General features: G+C 42.5%; 2 protein-coding genes across 5 annotated transcripts in view; one reads left to right on the top strand and one right to left on the bottom strand.

Moving 5' to 3' along the window:
- The window catches only part of LOC135582783 (THO complex subunit 1-like), a 30,674-nt gene extending 29,544 nt beyond the window's left edge, over positions 1–1,130 (top strand). For all 3 annotated transcript variants that reach the window (XM_065086352.1, XM_009387385.3, XM_065086345.1), the window contains 3 exons: positions 37–96; positions 199–348; positions 645–1,130. In XM_065086352.1, the coding sequence (XP_064942424.1) occupies positions 37–96; positions 199–348; positions 645–932 (498 nt within the window). In that variant the 3' untranslated portion in view covers positions 933–1,130. The remainder of the gene's footprint in view (positions 1–36; positions 97–198; positions 349–644) is intronic.
- A 654-nt stretch (positions 1,131–1,784) lies between these two features.
- Positions 1,785–20,771, bottom strand: LOC103972959 (uncharacterized protein At2g24330). 2 transcript variants are annotated; one of them, XM_009387383.3, is made up of 5 exons: positions 20,219–20,771; positions 16,772–16,916; positions 3,920–4,029; positions 2,336–2,750; positions 1,785–2,229 (listed from the first exon to the last, which is right to left on the bottom strand). In XM_009387383.3, exons 1-5 carry the CDS (start codon positions 20,492–20,494, stop codon positions 2,009–2,011), a joined length of 1,167 nt encoding a protein of 388 aa, XP_009385658.1. In that variant the 5' UTR covers positions 20,495–20,771; the 3' UTR covers positions 1,785–2,008. The 2 variants fall into 2 exon arrangements, with proteins under 2 accessions (XP_009385658.1, XP_064942448.1); XM_065086376.1 differs by lacking the exon at positions 3,920–4,029 and having other exon boundaries at positions 16,791–16,916; positions 20,219–20,644.
- Between the last annotated feature and the right edge of the window lie 3,453 nt (positions 20,772–24,224).

Consider the following 24,224-nt stretch of genomic DNA (forward strand, 5'->3'; position numbering starts at 1 on the left):
AAAAGTTATCTGCTATTTATGGTTTTGATATGCCAGGTTTACTGTTGGAAAGGCCTACGATTTTCAGCCCGACAGGACTTGGAAGGATTTTCTCGAGTATGGTTCACTTTCTAAAGAACATATGAATATCTATCTACAAGAGGATCACAATTATCTGTTCTTTAACTGGATACAATTGCAATTATTTGTTTGATATAGTTTACTGATCATGGCATCGAAGGAGTTGTACCACCAGAACTTCTACCACCGGAGGTTCGGTCCAAGTTTCATACAAAACCTGGTGACAAGACAAAACGAGCTAAAAAGGAAGAAGCAAAAGGTGCTGCAGCGCAGCCCGAAGATAGTCAGGTAGTTGCAAATCCGTTGATAACCTATGTTAAACACCACGCACCTCGATTTTATTCTCGGATAATCTATATTCTGAAGAATTTCAAAATCTTTAACTGCTTGGACGTTGTTGAAGTGGTTTGCCCTTTTTCTTTTGCTATACTACAAACCATTAACTCAGAACCAACATCAACACTGATTGTACAGATGCATTTGAGTTTGGAATGATCGACTCTAACATCCTTTCTTCAGAATATCTCAAACTCATTCTTTATAGCAAGAGGCGCTGAAGACGTAAACTAATTTTCTATGTTTAGGTAGCATCAGCTGCAGTTGAGACTGATGGTGTTGGTAGTGGAGCTGAGCTTGAAGATGGAGTGGCTCCTATGGACTCTGATGCTACAGCTGGAGAAGTTCAGAAGCAGAGCCCTGATATGGACTCTGGCCATGAGGCTGGCCAATCTGAAGCTGAAGGTGAAGCCGAAGGGGATGCTAAAACTGATGTCAAAATGGAGGTTGAGGCTGCAGTTCATGATGAAACAAGTCCAAAGGAAGATGGCAACCCAACAAGCAGAGATACACGTAGCACTCGCAAAGAAAACTGATTTCTTAGTTGTAGCAGCTTTCTGCCTCTCTCAGCTGCTGATCGAGACAGCAATAGAATCCCAGCAAAGATGAAACTGCACTGTTATATAGAGCTCTCATTTTCTTCAAATCTTAATGAGTTGTATATTGCTAACCGGGAGCAAGAACCAGATGTTTTATCTGTCTATAAACACTCTCAATTGAGGCCTTTTAAGACATTCCATGTGTCATGATCGACTCACGTTATAGAATATATCATCGGAAAATTTTGGAGAGTATGTAACGTTATATGTCATACATAATAACGTTATATGTTAGGACAACTGATACGAGAGGGAATTTAATAGTAACCATGTTGTACGATCGTTAGAGATGCTTATTATCAGATGGGTTGTGATATGAGCGGATCCCTGAGCCCGCAGTAACAACGCCCATCAAATTCTCCAGCTACCAGTTGTGGCTTCCTTCCCGAGGCAACACGGCAAACACAAAATCCCATGTCCCGTATAAGAAGAAGGGATACAAGTGCAGCTTGCTGCTGCTCTTCCAAAATAACACGGTTACCTTCTTACCTGGTTCATTTATTTAACCGTTGATCATATTATTAAAGACACTTCGTCTACGAAATAAAATCAGCTAGTATTTATTGTCCATTGTGAAATACGCCTACAGGGCCTCGAGACCATCCACATGTAACCCGCAGAAGGAAACCAACATCATTACTTGGGTCCTTTGCGGATGTAGGAAATCGTCGAGCGATCATTCAAGTCCTACCTATTATTAGTTCAAATCAGAATCCTTAGTTTGACTAATTCTTCATTTCATAACAAAAATGTCTCGAAGCAGAATCTGATTCAAGCAACACTTGTAAGTGACTCGAGGATCCCACAAGCTGAAAGGCTCTTTTTAAGTTCCCAAACTTGATATGTTGAGGATGACTTGACAACAAAAACAACCACTAAAACATGCAATTATGTGGTGTCATTATGTTACAGAGAGAGAGAGAGAGAGAACTTCTACTATTCCAAACACAAGTGCCACAATCAATAGAACAAAGAAGAAGAAAGCACAACAAGAATCTGTAATTCCATAATCATCAACTAACCTCTAGGGCATCTTCTTTATCATCCTTTTCACCAGTTGGCAACTTAGGAACTTCTGCATTGTTATCATATTTGGCATCAACCGAAGCATATGAAATGCCCCTGCCTGAACTGGAACCTGAATCAGGCTCTCCTGATTGCTGAGATGTATTCAAAGCATGACAATGAGGACAGTAGTAAGATATGCGAGGATAATCTTCTTTCCTTGCCAGTCCTGTAAAAACAAAGTCAGTTGACTAGTTTGCTTTCTATAGATGTAGCACCAAGCGATTTGTTGCTACTTATATAAAAAAGGGAACATGAATGACCATTCCACGAACCATTATGCATATGGCAGTTGCCACATATGAGCGCATAGCTCTGCGATGGATCCTCACCCACAAGCAATGCAGCTATACGAGCAATCCAACCACCATCACTAGCACCAGAGGCTTTGTAGTGTTCAACAACCTTCTGAGTCTGAGCGGAAATTTCTTGGTCATCGACCCCAAGCTCGTCCGAAGTTTCGTTGACCATTTGAGATACAATAGTGCTCCCAGTGCTATTGCTTCTTGCATGTGATTGTTTCCTGTTCCTCAGCCCAGTGGTTATGACAGGGTCAGCATCACTGCCTTTTGCCACTGTACTTGTATTTGGTTCATCTCCAACATAAACTTTCAGACCAGAGTCAGCCCCCAACTTAGATGCCAGAACTGTTGCTGCTGCAGCCTTTGCAGCAGGATCAAGGTCATATTTCTGGAGATGAAAGGCCAGAATTTAATGTAACACGACTAAAAAGAAAACAAAATAAAAGAAGCATAATACTATTGAGGATTTGAGATTGAATTGCACCATGTTTATTTCTACCATGGATTTTCAAGGTTTTTATTCCCTATAGTCCAAGAACCAACAGGGTGGAAGTTTGGAATATATATGTACACAGGTGTAAGATGTACATCTGAGATGTTCAGGCTCCGATCAGATTTGCAAAACCTTCTATATATGTGTGTGTGTGTAATAACATGCACATGTAGTATCACAGTATCTAACAGAATCATTATCTGACCAGTGATTTAAAAAGGCGCTTGGGCGCTCGCCTATGCGCTCGGGCGAGGCGAGGCGAGGCCCGAGCGCCTCACTAAACTTCCAAGCGACGCGCTTCAAAGAGGCGCCGCCTAGGCGCTTGCCCGAGCCCAGGCGCTGGGCGCTTCGGGTGAGCGCCGATGTTAAACTAGGCGACCGAACCAAGATTTTAGGTCTGGTTCGGTCTCCGGTGGTTAGTTGGCTCAATCGAACCAATTAAAATCGATATCAGTTGTTGCTACTCAACCCGGTTCCTAACCGGCTAACCCTACTCGTTGCCGCTGTCACTCCCGCGCTCGCTACTCGCCGCTGTCGCTGCTCGCAACCGCTGCCATTGCTCGCCGCTCCTGCTGCCGCTACTAGCCGTTGTCGCCGCTCCCGCTCCCGTTGCCTCCTTACACTCCCGCTGTCGCTGCCTCCTTACACTCCCGCTCCTGCTGCCTCCTTACATTCCCGCTCCCGCTGCCGCTGCCTCCTTACACTCCCGCTCCGACTGCCGCTGCCGCTTCCTCTTTTCTCAGTCAGCACCCCCTTACACTCTTCCTTCTCCTTCTATATACTATTAACAATATACTGTATACTGTTAATATTGTTAGGTTTATTTGAAATTATTAATTTTCAATACCGTTAATAGATTAATAATAGATTTTCTTAATTTAATAGCATATTTTTATTTAAAATTTTAAATAATTATATTTATTAATTATATTATATATTTTTATATTTTAGCCCCTCGTTTCGCTCGAGCGAGCGCCTAGTGCCTTGGGCGTTTTTGGACCTTAGCGCCTATTGGCGCCTAGTGCTTTTTAAATCACTGTATCCGACTATTATTAGCTAATCACCTGAATTAGTTGTTGTGTGGTGTAATAGTTTGTTCTCTCTTTAAGCTCATCGATCTTCGCTTTCCTCTCAGCTCGCAGCCTTTCAAGTGTCTTCTGGTCCTTGTGATCAACTACATATAGCAATTTTGGAGTTAGTTGAAGTGCACAATGGCATATAGGAAAACAATGATCAAACAAATGTAAATAACCTGAGAAAATCCACATACAACACAATAAAGAAACTACTGCTGAGGTGAATCATGAACCAAACAAAAGATGTTAACTTTCCAACTCAACGTAAATTTTATAGGAAATGGAACACATTAAATATGTTACTAATTCAATAACCACTTTGGCAGAAACACATGTGACTATGTAGGATGTAACATGTACTTGAAACCTTCATTAGAAGTAACTAGCTTACATCCACATGGACTGACTATATATATATATATATATATATATATATATATATATTGTGCATGTGTGTGTACTCTTTATAAACATAGATCAGTATAAACAAGTAGAGATTATAAGTTTATATTGAGGACTTCAAAATATGGGAAAAGTAATCTTTGTCGGGAATGTATTCTTTCCTCCAGGTTGTGGTTCTTGCTGTTAGAAACTTTCAGTTATATTGGTAAGATCCATATTTTCCATCTAAATATATCATCTTTTCATAAGGGGTTGGTGATATCTATATGAGTGCAAGTCTATTTACGATGTATTATTTAGAGGATATAACAAAAAAGTACAGGTTTGACTTTTTTCCGATCGCGATGGCCTCTTCCTCCTCTCCTTCCCCCGATGCTTCATCTCCTTCTCCCTCCCCACTCCCTACTCCCAGTGAACCCCCCAACCCCACCAATACTGGTCCAAATCCTCAATAACCTCCTCTTCTTGCTCTTCACCCTCTCCTTCCCAAACTAATCTTTGCCGAGGTTTAAAAAAAAAAGAAAATAGAATCTTTATATGAATATCATACGTTAACCACTCTTTGGGAAATTCTATTTCTTGGAGGTTTTTCTCCTTGAATGGCTTGAGCTATACATAATGTCAATTAGTAAACATAAAATAACGAATTAGACTATGATTTGAGTCATTATTTTGTTCTTCCTTATAAAAAAAGAAATTTCATTCATCCTCATAGCTTAAGTTGGGTAATTCTCACATAATCTGAAGGGGAATCCTTAGCCATTTATTTAGCTACCTCCAACCTCTATTGTTTGTCTCTTCAATCAGTTGATCATGTCATATGGGCCTGGATCAGACATCAAATTGCTTCAATTTTAGTTGAGAGAATATTGTACCTATCTTATATATATCAAAAAGATATACAACCAAACCTATCTTTGGGGGGCTTTCAATCGAAGATAATCATCATAGATCTTGCAAATAGTTCTTTTTTTTGTTTCTGTTTCTCCACCAAAGAAGAAATGTTAAGGGTCCTCACAAGAGGCCCTTGGTTTGTCAAAGGAAGAGCCCTCACTCTTTTGCTACAGAGAACTTCTAATTTCTTTGAGAGAAGGTTGTCTCAGCACCTACATGAATTTTATTTCTAGGCCTTTCCCTTGAACTGATGCAACAGATAGCCTCCCATCTAGAAAGACCCCTAAAAATATATAGTATTATGCTCACAAGTACGAGAGCTAAATTCACTAGTCTACATTATAATGGCCTTCTCTAACCCTATCCTTCAAGGACTTTGGATAAGAGTAAGCTCCTTATAGATTTTCTAATCCATGGCTTTCAAAAACCTCCCCAACCTCTGCTTTTCTTGTGGAATGGTCTGTCATAGAATGAACTCGTGCTCCTTGGCCAAAGAGACCACCGCTCCTAGCATACAGGAAGGTACTGCTAAGGTTTCTCCTAAGAACCCCTAGGGAAGACGACTCCCTATACAGCCATTGGGTTCGAGTCAAACATCGACCAAGCTCAAATCTGTTAGACCCAACCACATCAATATTATCCCTGATGATCGAACTACTCTCAAAGAATCATAGTGTGATTAACAGTCTCTTTCATTCCTTTGTTTTAGGAGAAAATATATGATATTTATGTTCTTCATACCCCAATAGTGACCTTTTGGGTTTGGACATGTTTTCCTTTTGGAAGCCTAATTGCTAAACTAGCTTATCTCTACTTCATGCAGGGATCTTCAAGGACGTTTCTGATAATAGGGAGGAAGCTTGGTTTGGTTGGAAGATGATGTGGAGACTTAACGTTTCCCCCAAAGTGAAACTTTTCCTATGAAAATTACTCTGGAATAGACTCCTCTGTTTTGTTATATTTGCTCGAATATTTCTCTCTCAAGTTAACCCTTGTCCTGTCTGTAAAATGTTCAATGACTCTAATTCACATGTCTTTCCAAAATGCTCCTTTGCTTCTGCTGACTGGAATGTAATTCAATCACATGTAAACTCTTGTTTCAGACACTTTGACAATTAATTAAATGGTGATTAGCTTGAAGAAATGCCTGACCAGGGGAAACAAGAAACTATTATGGTTCGATGCATTATTACTAATTCACTTTGGATGCTCAGGTTGAGCAGTAATAAGTCCCACTTTCATATCTACCAAACTAAACCTTAGTCCATTTTGTGCATAGTGCTTGATCTGACCAACAACCCTTCTAGTGGGGTTCCAATGAATATTCCTTCTACTAACAGCATCGGACATCATTTTCACTGTATGATTGAATATGATAGCTCCTTTCACCTTCAAGTTTTGAAGACTCAGGTTACATCATAAAATGGAGCCACAAGGGACATCTTTGTTGTTGGATGTGGTGCATCCAGGAAAATGAATGCATCATATGCTGAATTATATGCGGTGCTACATGGACTTCAAAGAGCTAAAGAGAAGGATTCCATCTCTGGATTGGACAGATGACTAGGAGATCATTAGCTTTCCCAACAACTCCAGCGCTACTCGGTCCTTGGAACCAACTGTCTAATATCCTGGAATTAGCTAATGAAGTTAATGTGATTTGGTTTAGTTACTTACCCAGGAATTCTAATCAGTTGGCACATTGTTTCGGCAACTTTAGTCGCCTTGATAGTTTTTCCTCATACATGGGGAGATGATTTTGTAATGCATGGCCAATGTACCAAACTACCTTTTTGACAAATAAATAGATAGATGTCTCTCTTTCAAAGAAAATACAGGTTTGAGTAAAAAGAGTGTGATATCATTGGTGATTCCCAAGACAAATTATCACATGTTCTCTACTTGTAAGAGATATTTAATCCATATCTAATCAATTAAATGGATGTTAAACTTATCCATGTTGTTGTGCCCTACTGTAGGGTGCACTTTGGTTGCAGAAAGATTCCATGAGAATTGATTTTCCATGGGAATTCCCTTTCACAATGTTAACATTGTTAAAAAAAATTAAAAATTCAGGAAAACTTTCCGGATTCCAAGGAAAATATACAATGCATCATAAATTTTTTTCGTTTTTAATAAAATTTCTAAGAATGCAGAAAACCACATGAAAACATGTTTAACAATTATAAATTGAAAACTTCTTAGAAAATTACATATCCAGTTTCCTGATTGTGAATAGAATTTGAAGACCTACCAAATATTTCTCAAAAAATTTTCAGTTTAGTTGTGTCTACAACTTTACTAATCTGAGTCACCACCATGTGTGTTATCGATCATTGTCGTCATCACTATTGTCCTTACACCCCATTAAGACCATTAATGACACCGCCATCATCATGGTCAGTATCAGCATTGCCACAATTTTTACAGACACCACTATAATCATCTCTGACCATCACTATCACAACAATGGCTGCCACCACTGTTGCCACCGATGTCACCATCACCATCAACAGCACTATCAGTGCCACAATATATCTATTCATCAAATTTTCTAGATTTATTTATTATTCCTAATTCATTTTTAACACCAATCATTTCCTTTATTAACCTTCAAACATGTACCACTATAAAACTACTACAAGAACACCCAAATATTCTACTCCTTGCTTGAGGATGTAACTAAATCAAAGCACATAACAAGATGTTGACCTTTCCTACACATATAACTTCTAGCATATGCAGCTAATACAAAACATACTTTTACAAAAATGTGCTGAAGTAGAAAAACCCCTTCAACGAAAGTACCAAAAAGCTTCAACTAGGAACTCCCTCAAGTTCGAGGAATTGAAGCTAGAGCAGTGGCACCCTTGGGCTACTTGCTTCATAGATAAGTTTTTCTGCCGACCCCCTCCCCTCTCTATGGTTAGAAACTTTCTTCCTAATATTTGGCCTGTCTATTTCTATAATTAAATGGGGTTCTTTCTTGTTCTAATTTCAGAATGAGTCAGATGCTCTTAAGGTGTTTACAAATTTTAGGGGAGGTGTCCTACAACTCATACCCTATAAACATAATTTTCAACCATTCATGAAGAAAATTGGTACTGCTCCAATTTGGATTCAACTTCCAGGTTTGCCGATGGAGTATTGCAACCAGGAATGCATCTTCCAATTAGTCGCATTGATCACAGCGAAAGGTGGATATCAGGTCACCAGTGATTTAATAAGCGCTAAGCACCAAAAGGCGCCAAGGTCCAAAAACGCCCGAGGCGCTAAGCGCTCGCCCAGGCGTTTGCCCGAGCGAAGCGAGGCGCTAAAATATAAAAATATATAATATAATTAATAAATATAATTATTTAAAATTTTAAATAAAAATATGCTATTAAATTAAAAAAATCTAAGATATAAAACTAACAATATTAAGAAACCTAGCAATAATTTCAAATAAATGAAAATTAACAGTATTAAAATCAAAATAATATATTATTAATCTATTAACAGTATTAAAAATTAATTATTTTAAATAAACTTAATAATATTAACAGTATATAGTATACGTATACTGTTAAAAGGAAATGTAAAGGGGTGCTGAGCCTGATGACCGAGAAAAGAGGAAGCGGCAGCGGCAAGCTGTCACGGACAAACTTCTAAACAAGGTGTTTGATATAATGCTTATGTATGTCCGTGTCTTTTGGCATGTTCATGCCTTGTACAACATGTAGAGGGGTGGCCGAAGGCTTAATAGTCCCATTTTAGTTGGGTTGGTGGCCTCTTTAGGCTTGTAAATAAAATGTTGTGTCATGTGGATACGTGCGAGAGATTTTCGGTCTGTAATGGACCATTTTACCCTTTGTTGTGCAACTATTCAGAGCTTGTAAAGTCTGTTTGTAATTTGCATTGTCTATGAAGTGTTTTTCGGAGATGTTTGCTTGTGGATCCCGATTGAGGCGTTCTCTCTAACCCGTTCTCTCTTTTGTTGGTCCTAAAGGACAATGGGAGGCTTCGGGGAGGCTGACCTTTGCGGACGGACACGCAAGGGTGCCGCACGACTTAGGCAAATCCAGCTAAGTCCGTGACAGATGGTATCAGAGCGGGACAAGCACTCATAGGAACACTTAGCATGCAAACGTGGGGGACCTAGCGGGGCTGCGTTGAGGGCAGTCAGCACACGCGCGACCGTTTGGGGGAAAACGGGCATGGAGATGTAGGGAAAAGGAGTCGCTCAGAGGAGCGGGCATCTGAGATTGGCATTCAGAGGAATGGCCAACCCTTCGCGCAAGAGGCACCACTAGAACAGGCAAGCTTGGAAGAATGTGGAGCGCACAAAGGTTGGGATGGCTGAGTTTGAGCTACGGCTCAACGTTGACAACTATACTTGATGGTGCTCAAACCAAGCGAGGCGCTTAGTAAAGGATGAGACCATGCAAGGTGGAATGAGTTGCTCAACGACCAAAAGAGTTATGCAAAGCTCACAGAGGTGAGGGGAATTGCTAACTCGAAGAATTTGGTACTCATGCATGGGCTTATATGCGGACGATGGAATGTTCGTGGCCATCCCAAGGCGACCGAAACTCGGCGCCATGGAGCATTGAAACTTTCTCTTCGGCATGTGAAGGATACGTCCGTAGGAGGCTGAAGTGTGCAACGAGTTCAGCATGTTGCTAGGCCTTGAGGGGTGCAGCAGGGACTGTATTGACGGGGAGTCGCAATCTAGCAAGTGCGTTTGCAGGAGGCAGAGCAATGCACAGTTTGTTCAGCAGATCGGAGTAGTCCAAGGGGATGGTGGTCTCCGAAACGAAGAGAGATGTTGCTCCAACGGGATAGTTATCCAGGAGGGATAAGTCCCGGCTCTCTAGAGGGAGAATCATGTGGGATGGACCTCACATGTTGATGAGGAGTACCTCAACAAACAACAACTCCACGAAGCTCGATGGACTGAGCAAGCGGCGAGGAGTCGTCGCATGATCTCGCTTGAGAGAATGCATTGGTGGATGCATTGCGAGATCAAGTGGGGGAGCGACCCAAAGCAACTTAAATGAAGGCACACTTGGAGTCGATGGGGAGATCGGACTCGAGGGAAGGCTGACCCGTGGAATGGTGGGCACAAGGGCCACCATCAACTCAATGCAAAAACGAGGAGCGGAGCAACTTAGGTGTAACTTGGCGAAGTACCCAAGCCGCATGAAGGGAGCCAGCATAGAAGTTGGAACATGGAGTAGAGGCACAGTGCTTTCCTTAGACAGAGGTCAAGGACATGAACTCTTGCAGAGGCAAGAGTAGGATCATGTTGTTCCATGGGTCCTTCATTCTGACGGAGCGAACTCATCTTGCATGGTGCCAAAGACGAAGGGAGCTTCTGGGCACATGCACCTTATCTCGGAGAAGCATTTGATGGAGGAACTAAGGCGACTCAATTTGCGGAGGCGAAATTGGGTTCAGAAGGCCTTAGCACGGGGCAAGAGGACTCAGAGGTGGGTACTCTTGAAGAATATGCCATAGTGTTGCCATTCAAGTTGCCATGAAGGAAGCAGTGCGCAGCGGAGATTGTGCTGGTAGGGGCAGAGGCCCAGGATCCAGACAATGGTGCACAAATTACAGTGAAGTCGGTGGACTTCGGGAGCTACTAGGCGACGGACTGTCCTAGAGCGGTGCTTCATCTAGGTGTGACCCAAGAGTGGGTGGATGAAGGTCGATTGCCAAAGGAGCGAACAAAATCGAAGGTGGAGGAGACCCTGCGATGTATTGGCAGAGGCCACACATGGAGGGTTCACAATTCGAGTTTATTCCACAAGGATCAGAATGCAATGGAGATGTCACTAGGAGGCGACATGGTGCAGCGGATCGTGGTGGAACAGTTCGTGGCAATGCGATACACACGACTGAGTCTCGCGAGGGACTAGATCATATGGAGGTATGATCGGGAGCTACTGGAAGCTCCACTTCGGTGAACAACACGACGGCAAGAAGGGCTATGGATTCATGGAGTGAAGGCCATGGTACCGCAGAGGCGGGTCTTCCGTGCGTGCATCGAATTTTGCAGCGGATGAAAACTTTGGTCATCAGCATATGGGGGCTGGGTTCCACCAAGGGAAAAGTTCGAATGCAAGTACCAGTGAGTCCTATATGGAGGTGGACTTGATCATGCAGAGGTATGATCGAAGCAGCTAGAGAGTTGGACTGCTCCAGAGCTCATATTCGCTTAAGGGAGCCCGACAAGTCAGAGAACAAGGTCGAGTAAGCGAACGTTGCTACCAAGGAAGCTAAGGAGAACAGAATCGGTGCAAACCCTATAATGCGATGGCAGAGGCCATGCATGGGAGTTGCAGTCTGTCTTTCCATCGACCAAAGGAGAGCTGCTTGGAGAACACAGAGGTGTTGAAGCAGGGGGTCGAAAGGGGCGAGGAAGCGACGACGAGTCCAGAGGGACTTAGCTACCCAAAAAAATCAAGCATCAGTTAGAATGGAGGTGGACTCAGAGGAGTGCCACGGAGACATCTACTGATCGTGAAGAAAAGGGATGCAGATGCGAGGCGACGGATAGTAGGGCCATGGGCATGGCAGCGCCATGGTACCGCAGAGGCGGGACTTCCGTGAAAGTCATTGATCCCTTGCTCTCATGGAGGGAGAGCGCTTGGTCGTGAAAGGGGCCGAGGAGGTGGAGCATGCAGAGGCAATCTCCAAGTACCGAGACAAGGATGAAGGGCAGAGGCCGAAGAACTTCGTAAGACCGGTGTCAATGAGCTTCTCATCAAGATAGCCGAAAGTGAAGGAGACTTCGGGTCATGCAAGAGTGCATAACCAAGGAACGAAGCAGGCAGTATGCGGTGCTGTACCTTTGCTACTCAGCGGAGTAGGCGGCAGGGTTGATGGAGAAGACGGTACAATCCCAGAGGCGACCAAACCTATGAGAGAATTACTCCAAGTTGGGGTGAAAACTTCCTGCATTCCAGAAGTTCGATGGCATTGAGAAGGTGAATCACAGTAACTAACTCAACGCAAGGAGTGCAAACACTTCAAGTGCTTCAGAAGTGTGAGCAAAGAGCAGGCGAAGGCCAGTAACCAGCTCGATGCATGAAGTACAACCTCGAGGAGGCGGGCGAAGTCAAGTAACCTTTGCCTTCTCAACCCTTAAGAGAATGGGCGAAACCGAGTGCCCCAATTCTCTTATCTATCCAGCAGAGGAGCTCTGCACAAGTTCAAAGACCCTTCGAAGATAATGAAAGACAATAGTTGTCAAATCCTCACCAACGGTGATCAGTGCTACTGAGAGTAGATTGTCCGCTTCATTTCCCAACGAAATGCCAATTGAAAGCGGAAGTGATGCGAACCTACTTGGATGTGACAACTAAGTGAAAGAAGAGTCAATGAGCAAATTTTATGGAGGAAGGACCCAAAACTTCAGTAGTTTGCGAGACGATGCTCGTTAAAGCTCCAACAAGCAACCACCCAGTTCAAGCAGCATGTGGAATTTGAGAGACTGGCAGCAGTAAGGATGGTCTTTTCCTTCATCTGGGGGATCCGCAGGAATCAACAAGGATCAACACAACTCAGCCAACCCCACACCAGAGTCAGAGTCATTAGTGAGTTGAAGCAGCATGGCGGATCAAAGGTTCGACTACTCAAAAACAGTAGTGGAGAGCAGCTAGGAGCCAAGAGGCGCATTGTAGCTGGAGCAGAAGATTGAAGACTCAGCAAAGGCGAGGAGTTGCAGTGTCGACAAAGGCTTCAACGAGGACGTCGAAGGAATAAGTGGGGGAGAATGTCACGGACAAACTTCTAAACAAAGTGTTTGATATAATGCTTATGTATGTCCGTGTCTTTTGGCATGTTCATGCCTTGTACAACATGTAGAGGGGTGGCCGAAGGCTTAATAATCCCATTTTAATTGGGTTGGTGGCCTCTTTAGGCTTGTAAATAAAAGGTTGTGTCATGTGGACACGTGCGAGAGATTTTCGGTCTGTAATGGACCATTTTACCCTTTGTTGTGCAACTGTTCAGAGCTTGTAAAGTCTGTTTGTAATTTGCATTGTCTATGAAGTGTTTTTCGGAGATGTTTGCTTGTGGATCCCGATTGAGGCGTTCTCTCTAACCCGTTCTCCCTTTTGTTGGTCCTAAGGGACAATGGGAGGCTTCGGGGAGGCTGACCTTTGCGGACGGACACGCAAGGGTGCCGCACGACTTAGGCAAATCCAGCTAAGTCCGTGACAGAGCGGCGGCAGTGGCGAGCGGCGGCAGCGCCGAGCAGCGGCAGCGGGAGCGGCGAGCAGTGGGAGGCGCGAGCGGCGACAGCGGCGAGCAGGAGCGGGAGTGGGAGTAGGAGCGGCAAGCAGCGGGAGGCACGAGCGGCGACAGCGGTAGCGGGAGCAGGAGCGGCGAGCAGCGGGAGGCGCGAGCGGCGACAGAGGCAGCGTTTGCGAGCAGCGACAGCGGCGAGCGGGAGCAGGAGCGGTGAGCGGCGGGAGGCGCGAGCGGCGACAGAGGCAGCGTTTGTGAGCAGCGACAGCGGCGAGCAGCGGCAGCGGGAGCAGGAGCGGCGAGCAGCGGGAGGCGCGAGCGGCGACAGAGGCAGCATTTGCGAGCAGCGACAGCGGCAAGCGGCGACAACGGAAGCGTTTGCGAGCAGCGACAGCGGCGAGCAACGAGATCGGGAGCGGCAACGGTAGCAGCGAGGGTTAGGGTTGGGTTCTCACTTATGTCGATTTTAGTTGGTTCGATTGAACCAACTAACCATCAGAGACCGAACCAGGACCGAACCAGACCTAAAATCCTGGTTCGGTCGCCTTGGTTAACCCGGGCGCTCGCCCGAAGCACCCAGCGCCTGGGCTCGGGCGAGCGCCCAGGCGGCGCCTGTTTGAAGCGCACCGCCTGGGAGATTAGCGAGGCGCTTGGGCCTCGCCTCGCCCGAGCGCCTTTTTAAATCACTGCAGGTCACTAAGGTTAGAAAGGGAAACTATATTATGGTATATGTGGAAACAAATACCAACAAATTGCTTCTCTAAAGGGTTTGGATAGGTGAACCTAATTTTGGGGTGTTCCAAATCTAGACTATGAAAGTATTCATATTGTGTGTTTTAGTAGTGGCAATTTAGGTCATAAGAAAGAGGTTTGTCCCCTTAAGGTTCTCCTAGATGGAGCTGCCACACCTTTGGAAAAGGTGGCTCGACTGGAGATTGAGGTGGGCAAGGGGTGACTCAAATCAATGGTTCCCGGAGCAGAGTTCAGCAGCAGGAAAAAACCTTCTGAGTCCTCTGTGGCTTCTTTTGGGATGTTGCTAGCGTCAAAGAAGATGGGTTACAGGGTTGACAATAAGACAAGTGAGGAACACATGCGAAGGGAGGGAGGTGGTGTTGATCAAACAGTCCTTCTTATGCTCATGCTATATGAGGGTAAGACCAGTGGCATTCTTGTGATGTCAGCTTTAAATGTCTCTACTGCAAACGGTAGAGAGGCTTAGCTATGGCTAAATCTGCCTCAAAATACCTCGAGGTTATGAACAGATTGAGTAGAATAGAGATCGCAATATGTCGTAAGGACAGATGGATTTGGAAGCTAGATTCAAGAGGCTTAGCTACTGCTGAATCTGGCTCCATGAACCTGAGGGATATGAAGCCTGATTCTGTCATATGGGAGGGTTAGAAAGGCGATGAGAATTCCTATTTCTCTTATAATATAAATTTTTCGTTGGAAGCTTCTTCATAAGTGTCTTTCAACTACTTATAGACTAGCTAGCTGAATTTCAATGTTGAGATGTCCTACATGTGAGATGGCTTCTGAGCATGTGAGTCACCTGTTCTTTTTAGTGTGATTTCTCTCAGAGGTTTGGGAGTTGGTTGCTGGGAAACAAGGTAGCATGTTTCATTTTGTGGGGGTCTTGTGATACTGACTGGATTAAGGGAGGGGAGTGCCGCAAGGAATCCTGTTGATGGCTATAATAGCTGATATGCTTTTTGTTTATTTGGAAAGGTAGAAATGCTAAAATTTTTACTCAGTCGTGGCCTAATGTTAGAGGTATCCGGGCTCAATCCACTGCAGCCACTAGTAATTCTGCTAGAAAATTTAATTTTGAAGGGATTAAATAGTGAATCTCATTTCTCTTAAATGGGAAAAACCATCCAAAGGAGTGATCAAGATAAATATTGGTGGCTCTGTTCTCTTGCAGGACGGGTGACTAAGCTTTGTGTTGTGAGATGATGCGAGTATGTGTCCATTGTCTGCACACAAATATATGTAAGGTTACTCACCTTCACAATCTGATGCTCTAGCAATTAAGGAAGGATTCAAATTGCCTTGACAGGAAGGTATTTATAGGGTGCAGTTGGATATTGACTTTTAGATAATTATAAAGATTGCTACAAGTGCAAAACTCCCTCCATGGGAGATCAGAATATAATTGGCGATGTAGAAGCTATAATTAAGCAATTTGTTTAATTTCATGTGCTCACTGCTATAGAGAAGATAACCAAATAGCCAATTGGGCTGCTGATTAGGGAAAGGGTAACCAAGGTGAATGCATTTTGTAAGGAGAGAATTCCTTCGGATTTAAAGTCCATTTTTTGTATGGACCTTTGCAGATCATTTTTTGGGAAGTTTAATATACTTTTATTTTGGGAAAAATATAGCATTAAAGAAATATAAGTGGCATAATTAGAGACAAAACAAGATAGAATAGTACAAATGCTAAGTTTCATATCTCCTTGTTATTTGTGTTGACCATTCAACTGGCTTTACAGTTTAAATCAAGGTTTGCAAATATCCCCCAGTAAGATTTAGTATGGGTGGTTGGACCAAGGTAACCTGACATTACATCGGATACAAGACTTGCACCAATTGCATGATACAGGCTTGTACCACCGAGTACAGGGCTTGTAACAGGAAATAACTTTTTTTTTCTTTAGCATTTTTTCAGTTTTTTTCTAAAACTTGTTATGTACCAGTACCAGCTACCAGTACAGTTTGGACCAGTATCAGTCTACGCCAGGACTAGTATGGGTCTGATACCAGAAATTAAAAATATTGGTTTGAATACCAAATATATTATGAGATGCAACACATACATGTTACCTTTAAAATGAAAGGTGCTGCAAAATGATATTGAAGATGATATAAACAGAATTTAAAATGCAATTTAAAATCAAACCAATCTGAGAGGTCCTTCAAAATGCATGACCAGTTTCACCAATAAAATTATTGCTAATTTTCTTCTAAGTAGTAAATTTTTTAAATAACACCACAATCAGATGAGGATGTCCCTAGTCATCCAAAATCCTAGACAAATCTGCTCTAGTGATATCCACTTCATGTTTGCATGTTACAAAAATAACATTGTAACAAAATCTTCTAAGTGCAAAATATATATACATGGCAATTTAATTAACAGAAAACCATCTAAAAACTTAAGATAAGAGGTAAGCAAGGCTCTAAAATTGGGCCAATGAAAGTATATTAATGCTGGAAGATGTTATGGGAATAAAAAAGACATGATATATATGTATATATATGATCTAAAAACAAAATAGGTCCAAGTGTAGAGATTGAGATATTTACGCATCCTCATGAAGCTTACAAGTGCTGAATAAATCATAGAAGATAAACCAGGTAAAACAAACATAGGAAGAACTCGTATAGCCCTCATCTTCCAGCTCATATCTGCTGATCTGGTTGTCATGATAGCATAAGCCACTGCTGCCACCTAGTAGAAATATCATGAACCACAAAACACACAATATGTTAGCAAAATGCATAATTAAATTTTATATTATAGACTTTAGATCATAGCTATCAGAACTGAATCAAAAAGCGACCCGACCATCACTAGGTCACTGGTCGGACCACATACTTAATTTAAAATATTTTAAACTATATAAATAATTCAAAATTATATGTAGTAAAAATATAAAATATTAAAAATAATAAAAAACAATACTAAACAAATTAAAACAAACCTTCAGTCGTATTGATTATGATTAAAATGATAATATCAACCAACATTATGAACATAAACTTTTATCCAAATTAAATAACACATGATAATTTCTTAAATGTAACCAAAGTTAATTGTTCAACAACATAAAATAAATAGTTTTTCCAACATAGTTATCATTACTTCAATAGCAGATACATATGAATTTCTCAAAGATCAAAGTGGATATCATTTCAATCATCAAAATGTCAGAACTAAACCAAAAAGTACAATTTGAATCATATTCTGAATTTTCAAATTTTCAAAATCATGTTTCTGTTTGTTGCAACATTTAGTCAATTCTCCTCGTATTCATTTTGGTGACTAGAGAAGACAGTAATACACCAATCAAGAATCTAAGGCCTCACATCAAAACTTTAAAACTAAAATGTCTATTATCCTTCATATCTGTCACCATTGTTACTGTTGATTATCAGACTGGATCAAGCACCTTGGATTCAGATCAAGATGCTCCTAAACAATAAAGATTCCATCGTTGGATCAGGACTAGTGAATAAAAACATGGGGCACATCACATACAATACAATGCATAGGAACTTTAAAGTTTGAACTGATCTTATGATTTCTAATTAACCAATTGAAATTTTTTATTTTTTGTTTTTGAGAATGACATTCTCCAGATAGGATCTCTAGGGCATCAATTGAACCCAAGAATAAAAAGAATGAAATCTGAGACTGTGTAAACTGCAGTTATAACATATTTAAAAATAAAATTGCCAAATGTCATATTATATTATTAATTGGCTATATATAAGATTATAAATATGAGAGGTTTCTTAATCATAATAAAGCAAGAGACTGAAAAATGCAACCTAACACTAACATGGCTCAATGCACAAGATTCCATGCAATGTGGAGTTAAGGAGGTCAATGGACATAGTCTTACCCTTGTAAACAAAGAAATGGGTTTTCTGACTCCTCCTGACCATAATGCAAAGGAGCAACTAGAACATGAGATCAACGGGGGCTAAAAATGCAAGACAATATCTTAAAATGATCAATCATTCCATAAGGTTTTGTTTGCAATGATGATTTTCATTATCCATGGGACTGTCAAGTGAAAGGATTTCTAATTTTTGGGCACAATAATTTGAATATTGTATAATTTTAAAGAACAGAATGAATCTTAAAATCAACCTTTTTCCACACTCCATCCAATCTATGTCGCTCCAAAGGTTCAACATGTTGTCGTGAACCTCACAGCATCACATTTTGGTTTTTGCTTATAGAGATAAGAAACATGAACATAACCAAAAATCCTTCTTCCAATACTTGATGACAGAATTATGAATCACTAACGACAAAATTTTCTACCTCCATGGCTTCCATACATTTTACCAAACCTTTTTTGTGTGCTATTCTTATAATTTCTGGGAGAAATTGAGATAATTCTCAAAAACTAGAGCATGTAGCTTTCATCAAATATGAAATTAGATTGAAATAAGAAAAAAGACAAAAAACTGCAACTTGTGCAGTAAATCAGCCAATATGATTTATTTGAACATTTATGTGTTTCTTTAATATGAATAATTCCCAAGTATTAATGCAAAACAGAAACCAAGATATTTATGTATGAATGAAAAAAAAATATTACGAAATATAAAAGCATTCATAAAAGAACTCTCAGGACATACCAAGAAAATTAATCCCTTGGAATATTAAATGCTTGCTATAATTAATTTACTGATTCAAATAGGAAATAAAAAAATGAACAAAAACGAATGACAGAATTTGAAAGATTACTATAGCCCCACTACAAGCATTAAAATGGCATAAAAAACCAAGAAATGGAATAAACAATAACATGTAAGTTTGGTGGGGTCAATGAAATGTCTCTTACAATGCTTATAGATTAAAAGAATACAAATAATATGCTTACGATAAAAGATCCACTATCCGAAGCTGGATCCTAGCAATGGCCTCAAACATTTTCTGAGAAAGTATAGTAATCAAGAATTTGATTTTCAGTCCACGCTGGTCCACACCAGATTGTAGTGGGCCTATGTCCAAACCTATCACCGTGAGGGTCAATCCTTATAGGGTCTGCCAATATTGCACTGGTTTTGAATAGCGCTGCCTACGCCAATTGCCACTTACTGGGCTAACACCACCTTGCACTTTACCGTGATCTGTCTGTTTAGTTTAACAAACAGAAATTACCAAATGATACATATCTTAGTTGGAATCAACAGCAATAGCAATGACCTTGATCTTTTAAAGAGAGGACGGTGACTGAATACTGAGAAGTATAGGTCTCAATATGGTTCTCCCTTCATTTTTAAACAAAAAAAAAAAAGTTGCCAAAATGTGGAAACATATCTTAGTAAGAACAGCAAGTCCACAACATCAAACACTCAAGGGATGGAAGGCAATTTTGTTGCCCACTAAGATGTCATCTCATGAACAGACCTAGACTACCCACATAAGTCACAAAGGATTCTTGTGAAACGAACGCTGCAGAAATTTTAAAAACAATCCAAAAGGCTGAAGCGAAGCAACACGCTGAATCGCCTGAAGTAATTCACTGACACTGTGTTCCAAATCATGACATTACCCTCCCATGTAATTTGGACTTTGGACTAAAAACAAAAAACATTAGTTAAAAAGTCAAACAAATGGACAAGTGTGTCCAATAATAAACTTGGAAAAAGAATCCATCAATTCTAGGAATATATTGATTTGATTCTAGCGGTCATTTCATTGAATAGGAGGAACAGAAAGGGGGTACTTCCTCGTGTTAGTCATCGGGAAAACCCACAATGTGCAATTTTTGGCGCTTCTAGAACCAAGATTTAAGAGCTAATCTGCGTATCCTACTCCAATCTATGAACCAACGCCCCCTAACTACAGCCAAGTATCCATGATAGGATTGCAACAGTCATCAGCTAAGCCTTAAAGATCGATAGGCTGCTAAATCAGTCATTCCGATCAAGATCCGAAAGTAGACACTCCTAAAAAAAACATCAGATAGGTTCATAACAACTCAACGATGGGCAAGAAGAAGGAGCCACCTCGAGGATGACGGAGAGGACGATGAGATCGCGAACGATCCGCCGTGATGATTGCGCCCGGCGCTTCATCCGCGAATGGACTGTAGCCTCCTCCTTGGACAAGTACTGAAGCCGTTTCTCATAGTCCTCGTTCCTCCCCGCAAAGATCCCGTGCCACAGCCGCGCCACGAACCCCCTCCGCTGCTTCTTGGGAGGAGAAGGAGGAGGTGGTGGTGGTGGCGCCCCCGCAGCTAGGTTCTCCGCACCTCCGGCCGAACCGGCATCGTCCGCTGCCATCTAAGCAGGCAAATTAGAGCAGATCAACGAAGCAGGGACGATTGGAAGAGGGCGAGGGTGTAGATCGGAGCGGTAATCGATACCGGTCTTATGATAGTGACCGGATCTCAAAGAAGAGGAAGAAGAAGAGGAAAGAGAGAAAGTTGTAGGTTCTTGGCTTGGCTTGGCCGAGGTTACCGAATTAAATAGGATGTGCTTGGGGAATGGGGTTATTCTTTACATCAAAAGAAAGAATTGCTCTTTTCAACGAGCCTCCGCCCCCATCACGCATTGCCTGCTGCACTTTAATCTTTCTACTGTCGGAAGGAAAGGCAAAGGATTGATTGTGAAATGTATATAAAGGATATATATATATATATCTGATGTAATATTATATATATATATATATATATATGTATTTTTTTTATTATTAATCTCTGACTGTCAGTTGAAACTGTAATTGATTCGAACCCGTCATCGGTCAACATAATTAGTAGTAGAACTGTTAATGAATATTAAAAAGAGGGGCACATACGTAATTCTTAATGTTTGAAGAGATGCATCTGATATTTATAAGGGCAGATAGATATGTAGAAATTCATTTATAATATGTTTATTCTTTTAGATATATAAAAAGAAGGTATCTTTCTAAAGCAACGTAGACATTAAGAATATTCTTACAAATATGTCGTATTCTATATATGTTGATGAGATGGGTAGAATCTTTTAGATTTTTAGAACCAACGTCTCTGTGGAGGATAAGAAGAAATTGGGAAATGATTCTTACAATTTTGTGCGGTCTTTATTGATTTATGCTTGATTGTTGATCAACGGATACGAAGAAAACTAAGTCAGAATCAAGATTTGATGTGGATTAAGATTGAAGCCACTCCGCTGAGCATCGCATTTAGAGGAGAAACGAAAGAGAAAGGAGAAAGAAAAAGGTACAATATAATATGGTAGGTAGGCAGTATATTATATTATGATACTTGAAATGCTTTAAATTTACAAGCTCTACTCCATTAATCTCATTCATGCGTAGTAGTTCATGAGAAGAGTATATTGATTGGGGTACATACGAGCTCGTCACACGATCAAACTATCTCCTCAAAGATCGTCTCCAAACTCCTGGCAGCGAGACTGCCATCCCTGGCCGGCCACCTTCCTCTCAGGCACTCTTCCACGATGAGTGGCCCGATCTCCGCCGGATTCGTGCGAGCGAGCAGCTCCTGGAACTCCCTCGTCGCCATCCGAACCTTCACCCGGCAGACGATCCTCGGGGCTCGCCGACCGTCGTGGGGTTCCGCCGGGTGCACGCTGCTGCTCCTGCCGATGCAGCCGCCCATGATGCCCAATTGCTTCTCTATTGAGTCAGCATTAATGTGGAGGAAGCTAGCGGCTATTTGTAGAGGCGCCAAGTAATGGCGTGGACAGTCTATGGTCGGCAGAAGTTGCAGAATTGATGGATGAAGACGGCAAGGAACGTTTCATTAGAGGAAAAACGATGGCGGGGCTGATGATGGAAGCTGCGGGAGGAGACGTGACGCGGGCGATCAGATATGTGCAAGTGGAGCGAAGGGAGTTTCTTTGACGTCCAGGAACGGACCGCATTTGTTGCCGAGCAAGCAAGCACGCAAGCGCAAGGCGGTGGTGCGCCCGCCTCAATTTGTCTTTGTTCCTTGTTTCTGTTGTTTCTTCATGTGAATATGTTCATTAAACAGATTTAACAGCGCAGGAAAACGTTCTTGTTTGAAACATCTGCGCATCGTTAGTTTCATGGTAGATTACTTCTGGGATTTCTTTTGGTCTTTGTTCTTGAAATTTCTCTACCTTCTTGCCGGTACCTTAAATGGTTGACGTGAGATGGCAGTGTTGAGATTGTTGTGGTTCTCACACGCAACTTCTGTTGAGATTGTTGTGGTTCTCATAGTGGAGGAGTCCGCACCGCTCGGTCCAATCCCGAATGTGTAAGGCTACTCACGTGGAGACTCGGGTGGAGGAAGTAGATGTCGGGTCGGGTGTGCCGTGGGCCTCGCTATCCGCTTCCCCGTCGAGAGCCCTTGCACTTAGGTCGGGGTCGGGAGATGGATTTCCCGACTCGATTCCTCTGAAGCTTAAGTTAAAGTGGAGCAGAATAAGAGAGAAAAGTCCCCTCTCTATCATTGTCCATGTGATGGGTTTTTATACCTGCATGGTTCAATGATGACTGCCGACCCCTTGAGCAGTTAGCCCATATCTCCAGTGTGGACGCCTGTCCAACCTATATGGGTCGGCGCCATCCTGAGCTTTCTGGGGTAGCTTCATACCATGCGACATACCTTGCACGGCCTTGTACAGCGCGGGAGGATGGTTGTTTTGTTTGAATCCGAAGTGTTGTGCCGATGTGGTCCGCCACATCGGCTTTGAAGCTCTATGTCAGTGCTAATGTGGCTGTGGATTGTTGCCAAAGGGTGTGGTATCAAAACATGCCCTATCATTCTCTCCCCCCCCCTCCCCCCCGAAAGAGTTATGCTCCAGCTCCTCCTAGAAGGGCTCGGGGGATGGCTAGGTGTTTTTTGCCTAAGTGAATCGACAATTGTCCAAGAATTGTTGGCTTGGTAATTGGTTGATGCTAGACTGGTTGGGCGGCGTAGCTTTGGGAAATTATATTGATTGAAAGTTGCACTTGTCGGAAGCGAATGATGAACGACCATATGATTGGCCGAGCAGCATGGCTCAGGCACTAGAGTATTGATCGAAAGTTGCACTTATCGGAAGCGAATGATGAATGACCATATGATTGGCCAAGCAGCATGGCTCGGGCACTAGAGATTGATGTGGCCGAGCACCATTGCTCGGGTACTAGAGATTAGTGTGGCCGAGCACCATAGCTCGAGCACTGGAGACTGACGTTGTCAAGCACCATAGCTTGGGCATTGGGGATTGATGTGGCCAAGGAGCACTACTCAGGCCCTTGTTTGGCCGAGCAACTACTCGGATGATGACTGAGCGTAGCATCGATGGACTACGTATGACTAGCCGAGTAATGCTACTTGGGTATTAGGGACTGATGTGGTCGAGCACCATAGCTCGAGTATTGGAGACTGGGATGGCCGAGCACCATAACTCAAGTATTAGAGACTGGGATGGCCGAGCACCATAGCTCGGGTACTGGAGACTGATGTTGCTGAGCACCATAGCTCGGGTACTAGAGACTAGGATGGTCGAGCACCATAACTCAGAGTACTGGAGACTGATATGGCCGAGCATCATAGCTCGGGTACTAGAGATTGGGATGAACGAGCATCATAACTTGGGTACTAGAGATTGATATGGCCAAGCACCATAGCTTGGGTACTAGAGACTGGGATGGCCGAGCACCATAACTCGGGTATTAGAGACTAATGTGGCCAAGCACCATAGCTCAGGTACTGGAGACTGATGTGGCCGAGCACCATAGCTCGAGTACTGGAGACTGGGATGGTCGAGCACCATAACTCGGGTACTAGAGGTTGGGATGGCCGAGCACCATAACTCGGGTACTGGAGACTGATGTGGCAGAGCACCATAGCTCAGTATTGGAGATTAGGATGGCTGAGCACCATAACTCGAGTATTGGAGACTGATGTGGTCGAGCACTATATCTTGGGTATTGAAGATTGATGTGACCGAGCACCATAGCTCGGGTACTGGAGACTAGGATAGCCAAGCACTATATCTCGGGTATTGGAGATTGATGTGGCCGAGCACTATAGTTCGGATACTGAAGACT

Source organism: Musa acuminata, chromosome BXJ1-2 (genome assembly GCF_036884655.1).
Source record: "Musa acuminata AAA Group cultivar baxijiao chromosome BXJ1-2, Cavendish_Baxijiao_AAA, whole genome shotgun sequence".
Taxonomy (NCBI): domain Eukaryota; kingdom Viridiplantae; phylum Streptophyta; class Magnoliopsida; order Zingiberales; family Musaceae; genus Musa; species Musa acuminata.

What these genes read in the sequence shown, in the direction of transcription:
- LOC103972959 (XM_009387383.3), bottom strand. Translation starts at nt 20,494, where the DNA reads ATGGCAGCGGACGATGCCGGTTCGGCCGGAGGTGCGGAGAACCTAGCT. An exon ending in TGTAAGCTTCATGAGGATGC is followed by an intron (nt 4,030 to 16,771) that starts GTAAATATCTCA and finishes TGCTATATGTAG; the next exon opens with TTGATCACAAGGACCAGAAG. An exon ending in CAACTGCCATATGCATAATG is followed by an intron (nt 2,230 to 2,335) that starts GTTCGTGGAATG and finishes TTGTTTTTACAG; the next exon opens with GACTGGCAAGGAAAGAAGAT.